Consider the following 22,127-nt stretch of genomic DNA (forward strand, 5'->3'; position numbering starts at 1 on the left):
GATTATCTTGAGTGCCATCTCACAGCACAATGCAGAACAACCAGGTAATCAGGCCCAGTCAGTGTGAGTTTATGAAAGACAGGTCCTGCTTGATGAATCTGATCTCCTTCTACGACAAGGTGACCTGCTCAGTGGATGAGGGAAAGGCTGTGGATGCGGTCTACCTAGACTTCAGTAAGGCCTTTGTCTCTGTTTTCCACAACCTTCTTCTGGAGAACTGTCTGTTCATGGCTTGGACAGGTATATGTTTCACTGGGTTAAAAACAGCCTGGATGGACAGGACAGGACTCCATGGCAAAAGGAGTTAAATCCAGTTGGAGGCCAGTTACTAGTGCTGTCCCCCAGGGTTCAGTACTGGGGCTACTTCCCTTCAATATCTTTATCAATGGTCTGGATGAGGAGATCAAGTTCACCATCATGAATTTTGCAGATGACACCAAGGTAGGTGCGAGTATTGATCTGCTCAAAGGTAAGAAGACTGTACAGAGGGATCTGGATAGGCTGGACTGATGGGCTGAGGCCAACTGTACAAGGTTCAACAAGATTAAATCCTGGGTCCTGTACTTGGGGCACAACAACCCCATGCAACACTACAGGCTGGGGGAAGATTGTCTGGAAAGCTGCCTAGCGGAAAGGGACTTGGAAGTATTGTTCAATAGCCAGAATATGAGCCAGCAGCGTGCTCAGATGGCCCTGAAGGCCTACAGCATCCTGGTTTGTATTATAAGCAATGTTGCTAGCAGGATCAGGGAAGTAATTGTCCCTCTGTACTCGGATCTGGTGAGGCTGCTCCTCAAATACTGTATTAAGTTTCATCAAGGTGCTGGAGCACATCCAAAGAATGGCAACAAAACTGATTAAGGGTCTAGAGAATAAGTCTTACGAAGAGCAGCTGAGGGAGCTGAGGTTGTTTAGCCTACAGAAAAGGAGGCTTATACCTTACCTTATTGCACTGTACCTTAAAGGAGGCTATAGCGAGGTAGAGATTGGTCTCTTCTCCCAAACACCAAGTGATCAGATGAGGAAATGGCCTTCAATTGTGCCAGAGAAGGTTTAGGCTGGATATTAGGAAAAAAATCTTCGCTGAAAGGTTTGTGAAGTTTTGGAACAGGCTGCCCAGGGAAGTAGCTGAGTCACCATCCCTAGAGGTCTTCAAAACACATGTAAATGTAGAGCTTTGTGACATGATTTAGTGGTGGACTTGGCAGTGCTAGGTTACTGGTTGGACTTGGTGATCTTAGAGGTCTTTTCCAATCTAAATGATTCAATGATTCTATGAAATTCAACAATTGTAGGTAGAGAAACAATTTTAAGAACTATAAACCTAGTCAGAAAGGTAAGACAGAGTTTTTGTCTGCAGGGATAAATAAACCAGCACTGCCTATTTAAAGAAATAACAATAATAGACTCTTGAATTTCAGGTTAGTCAAATTAAAACAAACCAAAATAAAGAAGATTGTGTGGTGTTTCTTTCAGGGCTCTGTGTTACAAAGCAGACTTAAGACATAATAATATTACTTGTTATTATCACATATCTGGGGCACAATAACCCCAAGCAGAGCTACAGGCTGGGAGATGAGTGGTCGGAAAGCTGCCAGGAAGAGAAGGACCTGGGAGTATTGGTTGATAGTTGGCTGAATATGAGCCAGCAGTGTGCCCAAGAAGGCCAACGGCATCCTGGCTTGTATAAGAAGAAGTGTGGCCAGCAGGTCTAGGGAAGTGATTGTCCCCTTGTACTCGGTTCTGGTGAGGCCGCACCTCGAGTACTGTGTTCAGTTTTGGGCCCCTCGCTACAAGAAGGACATCGAGGTGCTCGAAAGAGTCCAGAGAAGGGCGATGAAGCTGGTGAGGGGTCTGGAGAACAAGTCCTATGAGGAGCAGCTGAGTGAACTGGGTTTGTTCAGCTTGGAGAAAAGGAGGCTCAGGGGTGACCTCATTGTTCTTTATAAATACATTAAAGGAGGCTGTAGTGAGGTGGGGGTTTATCTCCCATGTGCCTGGTGACAGGATGAGAGGGAATGGGCTAAAGTTGTGCCAGGGGAGTTTTAGGTTGGATATTAGGAAGAACTTCTTTACTGAGAGGGTTGTTAGGCATTGGAATGGGCTGCCCAGGGAAGTGGTGGAGTCACCATCCCTGGAGGTCTTTAAAAGATGTTTAGATGTTGAATTTAGCGATATGTTTTAGTGGAGGACTTGTTAGTGTTATGTCAGAGGTTGGACTCGATGATCCTTCCAACCTAGACAATTCTGTGATTCTGTGATATTCAGTATAATACAATATAATAAGCGTATATAGTATTTAAACTGAAATTTACATTTTTTTTTAGTTTTTAGGGTTGTGTTGTCTTTTTATGTGTTTGTTTTCTGTGCTACTGTGCTGCTGCAGATTCAGGAAGGGTTTCGCATATGAGTATATGTGAATATCGTAATGAGTCAAACCAGGAAAGATGGATGTGAGCTGCAGAAAGGGAAATAGAATTCTGAGGCTTAGAGTAGTATGATAATTTATGAAATCTAATCAACATAGCTGATTTTAGGAAAAAACAAGAAATGTGTGTATTACAAGAATTCACTCCTCTTCCAAATTCAGGATAAGGCCTGAGTGCCATTTCTCTCCCATTCCATTTTGTATGGAATTATGTCTCTTTGTGGGGAAATATGTGTGCATATTTTTTCTCTACAATTTCACTTGACTATTTTGCATGCTGAGCTTCTAGTGTTACTAACTGCTCCACCCTGTGTCCCTAAACACACTTTTTTTTTTGTCTCTTCATACCTTTATATAAAGTTTATTTTCTCAAAAATGAGAAAATATAGCATTTCCCATCTTTTTTTTTTTTCCCCTCCTGCTCTGGAAATGCAGGAATACGGTAATGAAAAAAAGGACCGGCCAGCATGCTTTCATTCAACACTTTCTTTACAAAAGTAAAACAAAGGAAGAAACAGAATATGGGCTACAGCTCAGACCTTTTGGGATATTTTCTTCCCCTTGATGGAAGGAAGAAAACAGCACCTGAAGTAAGAACAAGAATTCTTTATGCCCTCCCTTATCTATTCCTTGTTTGCAGAAAGAAAAAAAATCTTTTTTATCCTCCCTCATCTTCTGTATGTTCTGCAAGGAGATGAAGGACTCTACCTGAGAGCATAATCGCTAAGGCTACCAATGGAGCAGATAGTTCATGATCCAAGGCAGAAAGTTCAGTTAATCCCTTTGTCTATGGAAAAAGCCTTAAAGCTAGACAGTGGTGCATGTCACATACACTATGAACAGTATAAATTTACATTAATTTTTCCTGCCCCAGTACAGTCAACTAGAACACGTATGCATGGCTTGGAAATCTCTACTATATTTATGTTGAACATTATTGTTAAATGCGACCTCATTCAGTTATATTTCTTTTTTTTCTAATAATATTACACTAATATTATACATATGATAATATTAAAATATAATTACATTATATTTGAGGGCTTCTGTAGATTTGTGATGCCTTTTTGAAGTTGGTATATACATTAGGAAATGTGAAAGAGTAATCGAGCTTCAGTAGCTATAAAAAAAGTATATAGCTATACATTCATGTGTATTATTCCTGTTCCTTCTATCTCTTCATACCTTTTACATATTTTAATTTTCAGTTATTTAATGTTTTCTCTTTATTGTTTCATCTGATTATTTTTGTATCATTATATCAATTCCATTCATCTGCAATTGCTCAAGTCACTTGCCCTTGTTAATAATTTTCTGTTGAGGGTAAGCAGTTCTCTACCCTTACTTATGACAGTAAGAACATCACTTCCAGTGGTGTACACCTAAACTCATCACTAGCTTTATTTTGACGTCTAGTCTGCAGTTCACCCTAGAAGCTTATACTATTAAAATTAATTTTTGCTGTTTCCAAGTTCAGGAACACTAGACAGCTGTTTTATAATGGCTATTTGCGTTGAAATTGAGATTTGCCCTACAGGATACTACTAGTAGGGGCTCTACATTTTATTCACAATTAGTTTTCTTGTTATACTACAGCGTATGCTAATAAGTATCATCCACTATCGAGATATCTAACATATCATTATTGATTACCGCTACAGGAATAAGGTAGATTGAATATATTAACAGTAGCTGGTAGAAAACAAAATGTTTGGAAATGTAAGAGGAAAAATATTTCACAACTATTTTTATTTAAAAACTAAATAATAGCAAAACTACTACCACAAAGATACTCCACTATTGTTTTGTCAAACACGTATTCCGCTGAATAGTAAAAGATCAGGTCTTCCAATTTGTTTGTGTGAACTGGTGAAAATTAATTTAGGTTATTGAAAACAATATTTCTATATGCATGAATTCTATAAGATCACCTCTTTTTCGTTGTGACCTTTCAGTCTGTCCCTTCAAAAACCTTCTCCGTGTTTACTAAAATAATTACTTTTTGAAGAGTCCAACGTACACTCAAGTTATATTGCAGTTTTACTGGACATTTTTTTTCAGGTAGAAGGGGTTGAATATCAATTTATTTGTTGATTGTCAACAGGAATAAAATTTAATTTAAAAATATTGAGTAAGTCCATCATTCCAGTGTGTTCCTAGGTCATCAAAAATACAAAAGTAAATTTCATACATTTTTTTTCATGTTGCTTTTTATGAAACTAAAGGGATTACTCACTGGGAACACTACGTTCCAGCAGGAGAGGCTTGCATTTCTTGTTTCTTACTGATTACCTGTTACCTTTAGTCATCACAAAGATGCTAGTGAGAGATTTATCTTTTTCTGTCCTTTAATGACTTTTGAAGTTTCTAAACAATGCTACTTTTTTTTTTTTCCCAGATTTTTTTTTCCAGAAAAAAAAAATAAAATTAATATGCTGCTTTAAAAAGCCTGATAGGGAAAACATCACATCTAAATCATAAGCAAAGAGAAGATGTCAACAGTGGAGCTAGTGAAGAATAAGATTATTTTTTATTTTTTTTTTACAGATTCACTGAACTCAAACATTTGTGTTGCTGTCAGCAAGGTTCTAGTTTTGGAAGATTGCTTAGTCTGATGACAAAAATTCTATTTGAAATGATGAGAAGCTAGCTTCTGGAAGTAACTTCAAATTCTGAGGAAGTCCTCTAGCTTCTGTCTATACCACAACACCTTGACTTTACAGTTACCATCAGAAGAAACCTATTGAGACTCCCTGCTTCCATTTTCATTTTTTAAAGAGTATAAAAGATTTATGTAAAACACCATGCTCAAGCACAACTTAAAATTATTATTCATAGCAAATGGATGGCTTTGGCTAGCCATTTATGTCTTTCACACACAGAAACAGACTTTTTACTCCCACTCTTTAATAGTTCCTGGTGGCAGATGTATTTATAGAGATAATTTGTGCCCTATTTGGGACATTTGTTAATATCATAAAGGCAAATGAATTGCATCAGTAATAGACTTCATCTTAAAGCTTTCTGAGTTTGATACATCATAAGCCAAAAAATATACCCCATTCATGTCAATAGGAAACCTTGGGTGAGGAAACACAGCTCATCTTACTCCACTGAAACTATATGGACCACTGTATTAGTTGAACGTTCGTAAGTCTGACAGGATTTACTCCAGAGTACTTAAGGAATTAGCAAATGCTATAGCTGAACCCCTCTCAACAATTTACCAAAGGTCTTGGCAGCCTGGGGAGGTTCCTCCTGACTGGAAGCTAGCCAATGTTATACCTATCTACAAGAAGGGCCTAAGAAAAGACCCGGGAGACTACAAACCTGTAAGCCCCTGACAAAATTATGAAGAAGGTTGTCTTTGGGCATATTGAAAGACATTTAAAACAAAGCTATTATCAAACATAATCAACGTGGGTTCACCAAGGAAAGTCCTGTCTTAGTAGTTTGATCTCCTTCTGTTACAAGATCACCTGTGTGGTGAATGAAGGGAAGATGGTGGAAGTAATCTTTCTGGATTTTAGTAAGACCTTTAATACCATCCCTCATTGTATCTTTCTGGACAAATTACCCAACTGTGAGTTGAACAAGTACATGCTACACTGGGTGATGAACTGGCTTAATTGTAGAGCTCAGTGGATTGTAGTGAATTGGGCTACATCTGGCTGGTGGGCAGTCACTAGTGGTGTTCTCAAGGGCTCAGTTCTAGGGACAGTTCTATTCGATATTTTTATCAATGATCTAGATACAATAGTCGAATGCAACCTCAGCAAGTTTGCTGATGATGCTAAACTGAGAGGTGCTATTGGCTCCCTGGAGGGACAAGAAGCCTTGCAGAAGGATCGAGGTAGATTAGAGCATTGGACAATCATCAATGGCATGAAATTCAACAGGGGTAAATGCTAGGTGCTGTACATGAGATGAAGTAATGTCAGACACAAGTACAGACTGGGAGACAAATAGCTAGAGAACAGCTCAGCAGAAAGGGATTTGAGGGTGCTGATTGACTGCAGGCTCAACATGAGTCAACAGTGTGCCCTGGCAGCCAAGAGGGCAAACGACATTGTGGGGTGCATTCAACACAACATAACCAACCAGCCAAAATAGGTGATTCTCCCACTATATTTAGACTTGGTGCAGCCTCATCTTGAGTATCATGTGCAGTTCTGATCTCCAAAATATAAAAAGGATATTAAGATGCTTGAATGCATCCAGAGGAACAACAAAGCTGCTAAAAGGGCTGGAAGGTATCTCCTATGAGGAGAGGCTGAGGACACTTGGTTTGTCTAGTTTGGAGAAATGGAAGCTAAGAGGTGACCTTATTGCTTTATACAGCTTCCTGAGGAAAGGAAATGGAGAGGGAGATGCTGATCACTTCTCCCTGGTAAGCAATGATAGTTTGCAAGGTAATGGCACAAAGCTGTGCTAGGGGAGATTCAGACTAGATATTAGGAAGAAATTCTTTACTATGAAGATAGTCAAACACTAGAAGAGGCTTCTTAGTGAGGTGGTTGATGTCCCATGCCTGTCAATGTTCAAGAGACATTTGAATTATGCCCTTAATCATACAATTGTAGAATTACAGAATCACAGAAAGATTTGTTGAAAAGGACTCTAAAGATCATCTAGTTAAAACTACCCTGCCAACACCTCTAACTATATCTGGTTGCCCAAAGTCCCATCCAACCCAGCCTTGGATACTTTCAGCCTTAACCTATCACTACACTCCTTGATAAAAAAGTATTTCCACATCTTTTCTATAGGCTTCCTTTAAGTGCTGGAAGGTCTCCCCAGGCTGAAAAATCCCAATTCTCTCAACTTGCATTCATAGGAGAGGTGTTCCAGCCCTCAGATCATCCTCAGGGTCCTTCTCTGGACTTGCTACAACAGGTCTTTCTTCTTATGTTGGGGACCCAAGGGCTGAAGCCACCTTACTCTAAGTGGAGTCTCACAGGAAAAGAGTAGAGAGGGAGAACCACCTGCGTGACCTGCTGTCCACACTTCTTTTGATGCAGCTCAGGATATGGTTGGCTTTCCAGGCTGCAAGCACACACTGACAAGCTCATGTTGAACTTTTTATCCACCAGCCCCCTCCTCCTCACCTTGGCCCCCCTCCCCTCCCCTCCCCTCCCGTCCCCTCCCCAGCAAGAGATATGAAAGGCTTCTACAGAACCAACAAAAAGAAGAGTAGGAAAATGTGGTCCACTTTTCAAAGGTGCAGGGGTCCTGGTGATTTGCATGAATCTCTACTGGTAGGACAGACTTCAGCAATCCTTTGCCCCTGAGACCATTAGAAGTTTGGAATGAGGAAGGACAAAGTAAGGGAACACAAACATCTTGCATGTACACAAGCGCATGGGACCTCATGGGATGCATGCAAGAGTACTGAGGGAGATTAGTTACCTCTGAAATATCATGGAAGTCAAGGGAGGTTCCTGAGAAAAACAAATGCCACTCCTATCTTCAAGAAGGGCAGAGATGGATCTAGGGAAATATAGGCCAGTTAGCCTTACCTCCCTAAATGCCTGGGTAGATGGGACATACAGGCTTGGTCACCTTCTCCAAACATAGCAAGGAAAAGAAGGTTATCGTAAGTAGTAAGCATGGATTTACGAATAGGAAATTATGCCTTACAGACCTGATTGCCTGCTACAATTTGTTGACTGGCTTGGTGGTTGAATGGAGAGCACTGAATGTTGTTTATCCTGACTTTAGCAAGGCTTTCAACACTGGCTTGCATAATATTCTCATTTATAATTTGATGACATACTGAGTAGATAAGAAGTCATTGAGGTGGACTGAAAACTGGCTAATCTGCCAAGCTCAAAGGGTTGTGATCAACAGCATGAATGATAGCTGGCACCCAGTCAGTAATGGCATACCCTAGGGACTGATGCTGCAACCACTATTATTTAATATCTTCATGATATGTATGGTGGGACAGAGTGCACTCCCAGTGAGTTTACAGATGATACAAAACTGAATTTGTTTGATATACCATATAGATGTGCTATCTATATGGTACACCATATCTATACCATAGATACATGTATACCATATACATAGATATACATAGATATACATAGATATACCATATAGATTCAGGTAGCTCATGAGGTTCAACAAGAGTCTGCAGCTGAGGAATAGCTCTGTGCCCTAGTACAGACTGGCAGATAGCTGGCTGGAAAGCAACTTTGCAGGAAAGGTCCTGGGGGTACAGATGGACACCATGCTGAACATGACCCAGCAATGTGCCCTTGCCACAAAGAATGCCTTCAGCCTCTTGGACTACATTAGGCAGAGCATTGCCAGAAAATTGAGTGAGAAGATCCTACCCCTCCATTCAGCACTGGTGAGACACGTTAGGGGTGGTATGTCCAGTGCTGGATACCACTACAAGAGAGACATGGATGTACTGGAGCAAGTCTAATGAAGGGTGACAAAGATGGTTAAGCAACTGGACATGTAATAGAGCTGAGATTGTTCAGCCTAGAGAAGAGAAGCTTCAGGGGTATCTCATCATTGTGTATAAATACCTAGGGAGTAAAGGAGACAGAGCCAGGCTTCTTAGTAGTGCCCTGTGACAGAACAAGAGGCAATGGGTACAAACTGAAACATGGTAAATTCCATTTAAACAAAAGAGAAAAACTTTTTTGTAAGGGTGATTGGAACCGAAAACAGCTTGCCCATAGAGGTTGTAGACTCTCAATTCCTGAAAGTATTCAAATTCCTACAAGACACAACCCTTACAATTGTGCTTGAGATGACTCTCCAAGCAAGCAGGTTGGACTAGATGAGCTCTGGAGGCTTCCCGTCTCAGCTATAAATTCAATTTATTTGATCTTTTTTGTATAGAAATTGACCTTTGAACTTGGCCCACTCTATGTTATAATTGCTACGGAATATCTTACAATAGCCCATTAAAACGCAAATATAGCTCATCAATTCTGTTTTTACAGTTTTCCCACAATACAGCTCGTGCTAATAGCTATGCCTCAGAACTTGCCTGAAATTTCTGTACATAGCTTGTAACTTTTCATGATATGGAAAATAGCAGTGGAAGTCACAAGGAATATTGCTTGGCTCAATGGCAAAGTGGACTTCATTGAGTGTGAAAATTCAAGGAAAATACAAACGTGAATGGACAACATGGCAGAAGTAATTAGATGTTAAGCTTGTTAGTTATTTCCAGGAACACCGCAGTGAAGATGTATGCAACTAAATATTTAAAAAATAAGCATTTTCTGAAGATTGGAGGAAAAATAAAGATATTTTTTAGATCTCACTTATGGTTCATCCCAAAGATAGACAAAATACTTTGTAAATGTCTTGTGGAATTGTTCTTTTAATTACTTTTTTGAACATTTTATAAACTCCGCATCCATGCTTTCATTTCAAAAAGAGATTCTCATTTCAAAAAAGGACTTTGTTTCTTCTTGAAGAGTTTATAACAAGATCCCAAGCTAGCAGAGTACAATTGCCATTTTTTACATCTATGAATTTATAGAAAAGGAAATAGGACAAGGAGAAAGAAAAATAAAAAGGGAAAAGGAAAAAGGAAAAGGGAAAAAGGAAAAAGTAAAGAGGAAAAGGCAGAGGAAAAGGGAAATGAAAAGGAAAAGGGAAAGGGAAAAAAAAAGGAAAAGGAAAAGGAAAAGGAAAAGGAAAAGGAAAAGGAAAAGGAAAAGGAAAAGGAAAAGGAAAAGGAAAAGGAGGAGGAGGAGGAGGAGGAGGAAGAGCAGGAAGAGAAGGAGGAGGAGGAGGAGGAAGAGGAAGAGGAAAAAAGACAATTTGAAGACTCCACATTTTTTATGTACTGATTTTAAAACTTTATTAGAATGTATACTTTGGAAGAACTATAAGTGCCTAGCTTCATCTATTACAATAAAATATAGCAGATAAAAATATTACTGACCATATGGCAAAGAAATTTATTATGTCTCCAGTAGCAACACATCAGAATATTTACCACTAAATGCCTAACCTGGATAATGAACCACAACCAGAAACTTGTTCTGTTTACCTTCTGTTCTTAGTAGGTGTTACTATTCCTACAAATATATATCTTCTTCCATCTTTTTTACCCCTTTATACTCCTTAAGCCACTTTTCTGGCAAATTGCTAGTAATGGTGACAAAATTAGGGTGTAAATATTTTGTAGATATTTGGGTCAGAATTAATCCAAAAATTTTTTTTCCTATTTTAATTATTTGTATATATTGAAAGAACAAATACCTCTGACGTGAAAGTGCTGAAAAGACCGCTGAACTTAAGTGCAAAAGTAACGTTATTGAATTCAGTTGTTCATCTAGCATGACTAAAAAATAAATATATTTGTGATTCAGCATATGAATTCCCAAATGTTTGAGTTAACAAACTTTGAGTTAGTTGCTGGAAAAACATCAACAAAATGAATGGATAAGACAACATATATAAGAATATGTCAAGACTATAAAGGAGGATATTGAGCTGAGGAATTTGGTGGGGAGGGAAAAGTAGAGAATTTGAAGATATAAAAACAGACTTTTTTTTTGCCTAATTACTAAAATTTTCCAACAATTACATGTATGAACGTATACCTTCATTGCCTATTCTCTATATATAGAATTACATTTTTATCCGTTTAATGCAGTTATGTTATGAAAAATAACAGTATACTCAGGGAAAAATAATTAAATGGTCAGGGAAATCAACCAATAAATATATTTTCAATTAAAATATTTTAATGCAGTATATTAATGTATGTTCTGTTTTTTTTTTGTTTGTTTGTTTGTTTTCTTTTTTTTTTTTTTTCTTCTCTTTTTATCCCCCATTTTTGGCTGTTGGTGCTTCTTGCTTTTTCATCTTCCTGTTTGATCAGTGGTTTTTGGCCAGTTTGTATTTTTCCAGACATCACTCCATGATGTGGTTGAAGTATATGATGGCCCATCTCTGCAGTCATCACTGTTATCTTCTCTCTCAGGATCTCATTCAGGTATCTGTTAACAGAACTGTCATTAAACCATTAAAATAAAATTTATTTTATATAAACTATAAAGATAGTGTAGTTAAAAAAAAAAAGGAAAGAGAAAAGAAAAGACAACTGTCATATTTTCTTAGATGCTGTTCAGGGAAATATATGAAATTGGGATTTTAAAATAAAAATGTAATCACTCAAAACTGTGTTCATTAGTGAAGAAATAAAAGCCAAGTGGATTTTTTTTTTTTTTTAATATTCACTTGTTATAGTGTGTATTTGGAGCTTCTTACTTTATGCCTGTATTACTTGTATCTAGTGAGCAATCTGAAATGGATATTATAAAAGGGAAGCCAGCATATTTTTTATAGCAAAGTGAAATTGTATAGATTATGTGCATGTTGACTTATTTACAGAGACATGGTGTGAATATATATATATATATATATACTTTTTATAAGGGAAAAATATATATTCATAATAACCGTAGTGATTTTTAGTCCCCCTTTTCTAGAACAGCATGATACTGCCAACTTAAGACATTGAATCTATCCTGCCAAGTTAAAGAAACAGAACAGGACTGGAAGGGGGGAGGGGAGGGTTGTCTTAGCTGTAGAGTTGTTGACAGGAATTTTGTATGCTTCTTTAGTAAAAACTGATTATGATAGCTTTATATTTGCTTTGTTTGAGTAGGTGAATCCCTTCCATTGAGCTCAGGTAACCAGATCACGGTTAGATTTACTTCAGTTGGACCAGTAACAGCTAAAGGATTTCATTTTGTTTACCAAGGTGAGAGAGCCTGGAAAAGTTTGTAAATTTATTTTCTTCACAAGTTGTAAATGATCAGAGAGGAACAGACTGAAAATTAAAAGGAAATTAATAGCCTGTTAATGATGTAACAAGTTTCATGATTTCTGCCTGTTTTTAAAAATAATGTTAGCAACATTCTTCTATTTGTATTTTAAATGTTAAATCAAATAATTAAGAAGCATAAGGGAAGTTCCAAATTTAAGAAGGCGGTTATAGAATGCAGTTGTTTTATGTTTGCTAATATGATTGATTAATGCTAGATATATCTTGCAGCTCAAACTGGTTTCTTTTTAAAGAAACTGGTTTTCTTTTTAAATCTCTCACATTAAATATGAATAACTGCAAATAGTATTACCTGTGGGTGAATCAGTGATCTTTCTATCATTAAACTGCTTCCCTTTATTTACATTATTTGCCTTTTTATGGGTAAAACATAGAAATGGTTATACATCAGTATTTGCAACTGCAATCCATTTTTCTATGGATTCTAAATCCTGATCTGGCAGGCATAATACACATTTAGAAATCCACATGAATAAATGTAAACACCTATCTGACATAGATTGTTTGTTTTGTTTTGTTTTGTGTTTTTAACTATTAGATTAACATTTCATAGTGATATTTCTTTTCAGTGCCATTTTAGAAAGGTTTCATTATGGATTTTATGCATTGCTTTTCGTCTTGGCAAGGATATCACTGCTATGCGCTTCTAAATAGCAACTTAGTCATCAGAAGTATGTAATCCACATTGTGAAGATTAAGTTGGGGATTAAGCAGATGTTCTTAACTGGCAAATAAGTGAATGTTACTTCCAGTCATTCCAAATATTTGTGGTTCAAAATCTGTATTCCTCCACCAAATCTAAAATTAGGAATCCACAATTCTTATGTTTGCAGCTGTTCCAAGAACAAGTGCAACACAGTGCAGCTCTGTGCCTGAACCAAGATTTGGAAAAAGGATTGGAAATGAATTTGCAGTTGGGTCATTGGTTCTTTTTGAATGCAATCCAGGGTATATCCTTCATGGATCAACAGCAATTAGATGTGATACAGTACCAAATGCGTTGGCACAGTGGAATGATTCTCTCCCTACATGTGTTGGTGAGTTCTTCAGGCTTTTTAATAGGACTAATTGCTGCCTAAAGTGTCGACCATCATCTCTAGCTGAATGTTTTCCTTCATTGTCATCCACACAATATTTTATTCCTGCTTACTTTTACTCACTTTCTTCTCCATTCAAGGTTAAGATTTTATTACCCTTTCAATTCTAACCTTGCTGCAATATTTCACTAGTTTCATGAACATACCCTTCTGTTATAAATTATATGTTACCTTCTTTTGCATTAACATCAGTGACATCTCTCGTTATCCTTTAATCAAGTTTCGGAAATAACAGTTTATTCTCTCACTCACTCCTTCAAGACTAAGATGCTCTCACCTTTTGGGTCTCTAATAAGATAGTGTAAGCTGTTATGAAGAAGACTACTATATTAAAGATTTAAAAATAGTTAAGCTAATATTTCAATGCTTGTCAAAAAAAAAGCAGTAATTTTCCAGAGCAGTAAATATATCTCATCTGGTTCTGGTCATACAAGATTAAATTCTCAACATTTGAGTCTAAAATTAATGTGCATCCATTGACATTAATAAAGCTGATCTGTATCGACTGGAAATCTGGTGATAGTTCTGAAAAGTTGCAGAGTAAGGAAATAAAATGATATCGGTGTATTTTTCCATAGGTTTACATCAAGGGCAAATACAACACATTGGCAGCTGTGCATGTTATTTTTAATAGAGGTTTTTTTTTTTTGTTTGATTTTTTTTTTTAATATAAAAAAACAGTTGTTTATAAATGAATCAAAATTGGTTGTCATTTACATGGATTTTTTTTTTTTTTTGCAATGCCATCAAACTTTTCCACCTGTAACATCTGTTGCAGTACCAACTGCCCTATACATTAATTTTGTGAAAATTTAATACATTAAAAACATTAATTTTGAGGATGAAGGCATCTGAAGAACACAGTTCCCAAACCAAACAGTAAATGTATGTACAAGTTAGTTACTTTACTATTCTTGAAAGACAATAGATTTTTTAGAAAAATCATCCTAACCTGCTGCAAAACCACACTATAGAACTGACCCCAGCATCATTAAGAAGTACATAAGCAGAGTTTTAGATGAGTGGAAGAGGAAGGGAAAAAGGAAAAAAAAAAAAAAAAAAGCCACATTTTTAATTAGGTTGGTTTTGAATCCTCTTTGCTTAATCATATAATGCTGCATGGTAGAGACCAAGTGCTTTTCAATAAAAACAAAATGTTTCCTCCATAATACTAAAATCTTGACAGAGATAACGACTAAGTGCCACTGGAGTAATATTAATAAAATAGGATTAACAATATATTATACATGAATAATGTTTATTTGGACTGTTTCAGTCAAAATGAATAGAACCATGATTAATATATCAGTAAGAAACTGAAGTATTTATCTATACTTCATTTATCCTCAATTGCTATGGTAGAACCAATTATAATTGATTTTTGTTTATACCCTTGAAATGTATTCACTTTTTTTTCAGACATAACAATTCAGCAAAATAATTATTTTGGTCATTGATCACAATGTATTATATTATGTACATATACATATGCATATGCATATACATATAGACTTATTCTGTGAAAGACAAACTGTCTCTAGGCAAGCTGTGAAAGGGTTACAGGCCACTTTACATGTGAAAATTACTGTGCCAATAACAGTGATAAAATATATATGAGGATAAAATTCCATTGAACTAAATCAGTTTAATAATTGAAGTGGTAGACCTGACCACATTAGATTGCCTTAACTCTAGTGAATGTTTGAATGTTTTCTTAGAGATAGCAGACATCAATCATTCTGTCCATCCTTTTACAAGTAATTATTTAAATGTTTTGAGTTATATAGACCTTTAGTTTATCTATGTAATTTGAAGAGATTCTAACAATTATATGCCATACAAAATGTAGCTACAGTATTTGTTATTAAGTGGCATTCTTCTACATATTTTATAAATCCTCATATGTTTATCTAATGAAATCAATTCAGAACTTATTGAAGTTGCATAGAAATGATACATTAGCTTCTGTTTAACATCGTTGCTGGCAACATGGACAGTTGGATTGAGAGCACCCTCAGCAAGTTCATCAATGGCAACAAGCTGTGTGGTGCAGCTGGTACACTGGAGGGAACAGATGCCGTCCAGAGGGACATTGACAGACTTGAGAGGTGGGCCTGTGTGAACCTCATGTCCAACAAGGCCGAGTGGCAATTTCAAGAACAGGGCAATTCCAAGAACAAATACAGGCTGAGTGAAGAATAACTTAAGATTAACTCCAAGGAGAAGGACCTAGGTGGGAGGTTGGTTGATGAAAAACTCATCATGGGCATGGCAATGTGTTGCAGCCTAGAAGGTCAAACATATCCTGGGCTGCATCAAAAGAAGTAGGGACAGCAAGCAGGTCAATAGAGGGTGATTTTTTACTCTGTTCTCATGAGACACCATTTAGATTACTGCCTTCAGCTCTGCGATCCCCAATATAGTAAGAACATGGACCTGTGAGACCAAACACAGAGGAAAGCCACAATCAAAGGGCTGGAACACCTTTGCTGTGAAGATAGGTTGAGGGAGTTGCTTTCTTCAGCCTGGAGAGAGAAGTCTCCAGGGAGACCTCACTGCAGACTTCCAGTACCTAAAGGAGGGACTACAAGAAAGCTGGAGAGGGACTCTTTATCAGGAAGTGTAACATTACAAGGAGTAATAGTTTTAAACTAAAAGAAGGAATATTTAGATTAGACAGAAGGAAGAAATTCTTTACTCAGAGGGTGGTGAAGTACTGGAACAGGTTGCCCAGAGAAGCTATGGATGCCCCATCCCTGGCTGTGTTCAAGACCAGGTTGGCTGGGGCTTTGAGCAACCTGGTCTAGTGTCTGGCACCCCTATCCATGGCAGGAGGTTTGGAATTAGATTATCTTTATGGTCCATTCCAACCCAAAGCATTCCATGTTTCTAACAGTTTTTTAAACTATCTCATCAATCTTTTCCTTCAACTTCTTAAATACCAAAGAATATCTGTATCTAGATTAAACTTTAGTTTTATTTGTCCCTGTCAGAGCATCTAACAAACTAGTCAAGATACATTCAAGTTGATTGTTCAGAAGGGAAATGGTGTTGATGTACACCTCTGTCTTATTCCATGTGTAACACTATTATTAATCCATGGACATAGATATGATAAGTGAAGTAAGCCTTTAGCAATCTCTTTACTAATATGATAGATCCATAGTCTGTAATTGCGTAATTCATACAATCAAAGAAGAGTTGCCAAGGAGTTGAGACTGGTGATATTGATTATTTAGACAATAAAAATAGCAATATTAAGATAGAATTTTTCTATTTTACTCCTTTATACTAATAAAATACATAACTGTTTAAACTTCATTCTTAAGCACTAACAATTAAACTTTATCTTTGTAAGGTTGCTAGGACATATTGGAATGAATTTTGTTTTGTTAAAGGTCAAATAAATAAGACAGGGGAATATGAATGAATCATGGAATCATAGAATGACATGGGTTGGAAGGGACCTTGAAAAATTGTGTATCTCCGTGGGCAGTGATGCCACTTTGGTGTTGTTTTGTTTGTTTTTGTTGTTGTTGTTTTTCCTGAGGCAAATATATTTTTTTTTAAGTGTAACATAAATTTACAAAAGTTTTCAGACATAGTATGATGAATGTTGATTAAGCTTTAATAATAATAACTCTTCTCACTTGTGAGGCTTTGCACTTCTTTTTTTTTTGACTTGTGCATTTCCTTTCAGTGCCCTGTGGTGGAATTTTAACAAAGCGCAAAGGGACCATTTTGTCTCCTGGTTACCCTGAACCTTATGACAACAATCTGAATTGTGTGTGGAAGATCACAGTACCAGAGGGAGCTGGGATTCAGGTAAGTATACTTGTTATTTTCTTGTTATCATTGTGTTTAAAAATGTTTTTCCTGGTGCAAGAGCATGAAAAGGGTTTTCATACATCCTTTCTCTCACTACTGATGGTCACAGTGGAACTCATTGCACATCTTCTCATTCACGAAGTTCTTAAAGGATGTAAGATTTAAAGAAATTTTAAAAGATATACCCGTAACTTTTTAAAAGTTTAAGATATATTATTTCAGTATGTCAGTGATTCATTGTAAGGAAGAGGGAATAGAGATGCTTCCCCATGTGTACTTTTTTTTTTGCCAGTTTTGTTTTGCTTTGTTTTTTGTTTGTTTGTTTGGTTTGGTTTTGTTTTCCTCCCTCCATCAAATTACATAGATCTTGTTCTTGCCGAGTGAAATTAGATGGGTTCTTTCCATGGAGAGATTATGTATGTTTTCTTAGAAGTTCTGTTATTTTACATATAGTTACAAAAGTTCATTGTTAGATAAATATGCTTCAACTGGAGTTGGGAACGAGTCCTTTAAAACACTGATGTAATTCTATTTTACAAAAATTTAGATTAAGACCTTCATGGAATATATAGCAGAAAATTATCTATAAAGCTAGGTTATGTATATCTCACTTTTTAGTGAGAAATTTAGTGAGGCACTTATGGCTATTACAATAGAACTTTCAAGCTTCATCTCATGTAATTTCTACCTTAACATTTATCAAGAAACCATGGTAGCAAGTTTTCTATGTCCCTGCTTCAAAAGCAAAATAAAATAAAATAAAATAAAATAAAATAAAATAAAATAAAATAATAATTTTAAAAGAATAAAAAACTTAGTTTCTGTATATAAAGATGTAATAAAGGTCCAATTGCCTATTGGAGTCCATTTAAAATTGAAGAGATTGTTTCTAAATTTACATTTAAAAGTTTTGGAAAGGAAACAGGATAACCATTATTATATCTGTTTTTTAATAAATTACATTACAGAGATTTTAATGTATTCTAATGCGTCAAGAGTTTTCAAAATCATAGAATGACAGAATCACAGAATTGTAGGGGTTGGAAGGGACCTCAAGAAATCATCGGGTCCACTGCAAAAGCAGGTTCCCTACAGCAGGTTGCTCAGGTAGGCATCCAGATGGGCCTTGAATATCTCCAGAGGAGACTCCACAACCTCTCTGGGCAGCCTGTTCCACTGCTCTGTCACCCTCACCATGAAGAAGTTCTTTCACTTGTTGGTGCGGAACTTTTTGTGATCCATTTTTTGGCCATTGCCCCTTGTCTTGTCCCCACAAACCACTGAAAAGAGGTTGGCCAAATCCCTCTGTCTTCCATGCTTAAAGTATTTGTAAACTTTAATAAGATCCCCTCTCAGTCTTCTTTTCTCCAGGCTGAACAGACCCAGCAGCCTTTCTTCACAGGGAAGATGCTCTCCACTGGACTCTTTCCAGGATATCCCTGTCTTTTTTGTACTGGCAAGCCCAGAACTGGACACAGGTGACGCCTGACCAGAGCAGAGTAGAGGGGCAGGATCACCCCCCTTAACCTGCTGGCCACACTTCTTTTAATGGACGCCAGGATCCCCTTGGCCTTCTTGGCCACCAGGGCTCACTGCTGGCTCATGGTCAATCTGTTGTCCACCAGGACCCCCAGGTCCTTCTCCTCAGAGCTCCTCTACAGCAGGTCATCCCCCAGCCTGTACTGATACTTCGGGTTGTTCCTTCCCAGGTGCAGGACTCTACACTTGCTCTTATTAAATCTCATTTGGTTTCTTCCTGCCCATCTCTCCAGCTGGTCCAGGTCTCGCTGAATGGCAGCACAGCCTTCTGGTGTGTTGGCCACTCCACCGAACTATAGTATAGTATACGAATAGACTATATATAGAATATATATACTATATATATAGTGTATATATAGTATATGAATATACTATATATAGTATTTTATAGTTTACTGCTATATAATCATTTTGAAAATTCTGTTTTTGTTTGAAATAACTAAAATATTTAATAAAAATGTAAAAAGTTTACAGAAAACAGAAACATCACAAATGCAACCTAATTTCATACATGGTAACATTTAAGAAAATTATGAGTTCTATTTTCAAAGAGCCATCACTGCCCATCAGCAATAGTATTTATAAACTAAAACAAATTTGAAATTGATTTTGAAGAACACTACTTGATTAAAACAGTTGATTAAGTTAGGATCCTGTATTCTCTATATTTTCTATGCAATCAGTAATGAAAGCTAAAGATTGTGAAGATAGTTCAGAGCATTTAAATTAGACATTGACTGCGGTCCTGAGTTAGGCACTCACTGCTGATTTCTGGAAGAGTTTATATATCATTACAGACCACATTAGGTGACTAAATCAGTGGTCCTGGTCAAACAGAGAGGTCCCAGATGACTGGAGACTTGCTAATGTGACACCCATCTATAAGAAGGATCATAAAGAGGATTTGGTAAACTATAGGCCTGTCAGCCTGACATTGGTGCCAGGAAAGGTTATAGAACAGATCATCTTCAGTGCAATCACACAGCATGTGCAGGGCAACCAGAAGATCAGAGCAAGCCAGCATTGGTTCATAAAAGGCAGGTCCTACCTGACCAACCTCATCTGCTCCTATGACCAAGTAACTCACCCGGTGTATGAGGGAAAGGCTGTTGACATAGTCTACCTAGACTTCACAAAGACATTTGACATGGTCTCCCTCAGTATTCTCCTGGAGAAGGGGGAAGCCCGTGGCTTAGAAAGGTACAGTCTTAAAAACTGGGTTAAAAACTGTCTGGATGGCTGGGACCAGAGAGTGGTGGTGAATGGAGTGAAATCCATCTGTCGACTGGTCACCAGTGGTGTTCCCCACGGGTCAGTGTTGTGGCCCATCCTCTTTAATATCTTTATTTATAATTTGGATGAAGGAATTGAATGCACCCTCAGTAAGTCTGCAGATGACACCAAGTTGGGGGGAAGTGGCAATCTGCCAGAGGATAGGAAGACCCTGCAGAGGGACCTGAACAGGATGGATTGATGGGCCAAGGCTAATGGGATGAAGTTTAACAAAACCAAGTACTGTGTCCTGCACTTCGGTCACAAAAATCTCGGGCAGCACAGCAGGCTTGGGGCAGAGTGTCTGGAAAGCTGTGTGACCGAAAAGGATCTGGGAGTATTGGTCAATGCTCGGCTGAATGTGAGCCAGCAGTGTTTCCAGCTCGACAAGGAGGCCATCTGCACCCTAGCTTGTATCAGGAATAGCATAGTCATCAGAACCAAGGAAGTGATTGTCCTCCTGTACTCTGGTCTGGTTAGGCCACACCTTGAGTACTGTGTTCAGTTTTGGGACCCTAACAACAAGAAGGACATTGAGTCCCTGGATTGTGTCCAGAGAAGCTGGTGAAGGGTCTAGAAAACAAGGTCTATGAGGAGCGGCTGAGAGAACTGGGATCATGACTTGTCATTATCAGTCTCTGAATAAGTTATTCATTTATAGTTGTGCAAATGTAATGGCAGAAATGCAATTTCATGGACATGCCTATGATTGTAATTAGGTTTGTAGAACCTTTAATCATAGAATCATAGAATGACCTGGGTTGAAAAAGACCTTAAAGATCATCTAGTTTCAACCCCCCTGCTCTGGGTATGGTTGCCAACCACTAGAGCAGGCTGCCCAGAGCTGCATCCAGACTGGCCTTGAATGCCTTCAGGGATGGGGCATCCACAACCTATCTGGGCAACCTGTTCCAGTACCTTACCACCCTCTGAGTGAAAAACTTTCTCCTAATTTCTAACCTAAATCTCCCCTGTCTTAGTTTAAAACCATTCCACCTAGTTCTATCACTATCAACACACATAAACAGGCATTCCCCCTCCTGTTTATAAGCTCCCTTCAAGTACTGGAAGGCCACAATGAGGTCTCCCCGGAGCCTTCTCTTCTCCAAGCTAAACAAGACCAGTTCCATCAACCTTTTTTCTCACAGGGGAGGTATTCCAGTCCTCTGATCATCTTAGTGGCCCTCCTCTGGACTCGTTGCAAGAGCTCCATATCATTCTTGTGCTGGGGGCCCTAGTAGGTCTGCACGCAGTATTCTAGGTGGGGTCTCACAAGAGCAGAGTAGAGGGGGACAATCACCTCCCCCCTCACAAGGAAGGTGTCAAGAGGATGGAGCCAGTCTCTTTTCACTTGTGCCCAGCGAGAGGACGAGAGGCAACAGGCACAAACTGAAGCACAGGAAGTTCCATCTGAACCTGAGGGGGTGCTTCTTCACTGTGAGGGTGACAGAGCAGTGGATCAGGTTGCCAGAGAGGTTGTGGAGTCTTCTTCTCTGGAGATATTCAAAACCTGCCTGGATGGCATCCGGCAGAATGTGCTCTAGGTGATCCTGCTTGGCAGGGGGTGGACTAGATGATCTCTAGAGTTCCCTTCCGACCTCGGCCATTCCATGATTCTGTATGACTACATTACTGAATTCGTTCAAGCAGTGTTACCAGATGTAAATGCTGCACTATTTAATATGAAATAAAAAAAAACAGATATTTAAAAGTAGATTTAGGTAAATAGGAAGAGTGTGCACTAAAAAACTATCTTCAGGCAGACTTAAATACCTTAAAATGGGAATTTAGTGTACTATAACTTTCTTATAATTTAAGGCAGAAAGTCATCTCAAATAGGTAATTCAAAACACATAGTACAGACTTACTTCACTGCCTGTCTTTACTGACTACATGGTAAGGTTAGGGCCACTAATATAACTTGCACTAAAGTAGATATTTTAAATTAGGTGTTTTATGCCTAATGTAAAAATCTGGCCCTGAAAACACATTAAATAAATAAACAAATAAAAAAATATCAAAATTCAATCTGCAGGTTTCCTAGGTCCAATTCTGTATCTTTTCAGAAATTACTTGCACTGAAATTGTGCTTATTTCTGTTGTTGAAGCTTTTTGGAGAAATGTAAGG

At 37.8% G+C, this 22,127-nt stretch overlaps 1 protein-coding gene across 4 annotated transcripts in view; it reads left to right on the plus strand.

Annotated features, from left to right (window-relative positions):
- The window catches only part of CSMD3 (CUB and Sushi multiple domains 3), a 641,367-nt gene that overhangs the window by 511,127 nt on the left and 108,113 nt on the right, over nucleotides 1-22,127 (plus strand). For all 4 annotated transcript variants that reach the window (XM_005009295.6, XM_038175100.2, XM_038175101.2 and 1 more), the window contains 4 exons: nucleotides 11,295-11,408; nucleotides 12,084-12,179; nucleotides 13,097-13,300; nucleotides 17,061-17,185. In XM_005009295.6, the coding sequence (XP_005009352.3) occupies nucleotides 11,295-11,408; nucleotides 12,084-12,179; nucleotides 13,097-13,300; nucleotides 17,061-17,185 (539 nt within the window). The remainder of the gene's footprint in view (nucleotides 1-11,294; nucleotides 11,409-12,083; nucleotides 12,180-13,096; nucleotides 13,301-17,060; nucleotides 17,186-22,127) is intronic.

Source organism: Anas platyrhynchos, chromosome 2 (assembly GCF_047663525.1).
Source record: "Anas platyrhynchos isolate ZD024472 breed Pekin duck chromosome 2, IASCAAS_PekinDuck_T2T, whole genome shotgun sequence".
NCBI lineage: Eukaryota > Metazoa > Chordata > Aves > Anseriformes > Anatidae > Anas > Anas platyrhynchos.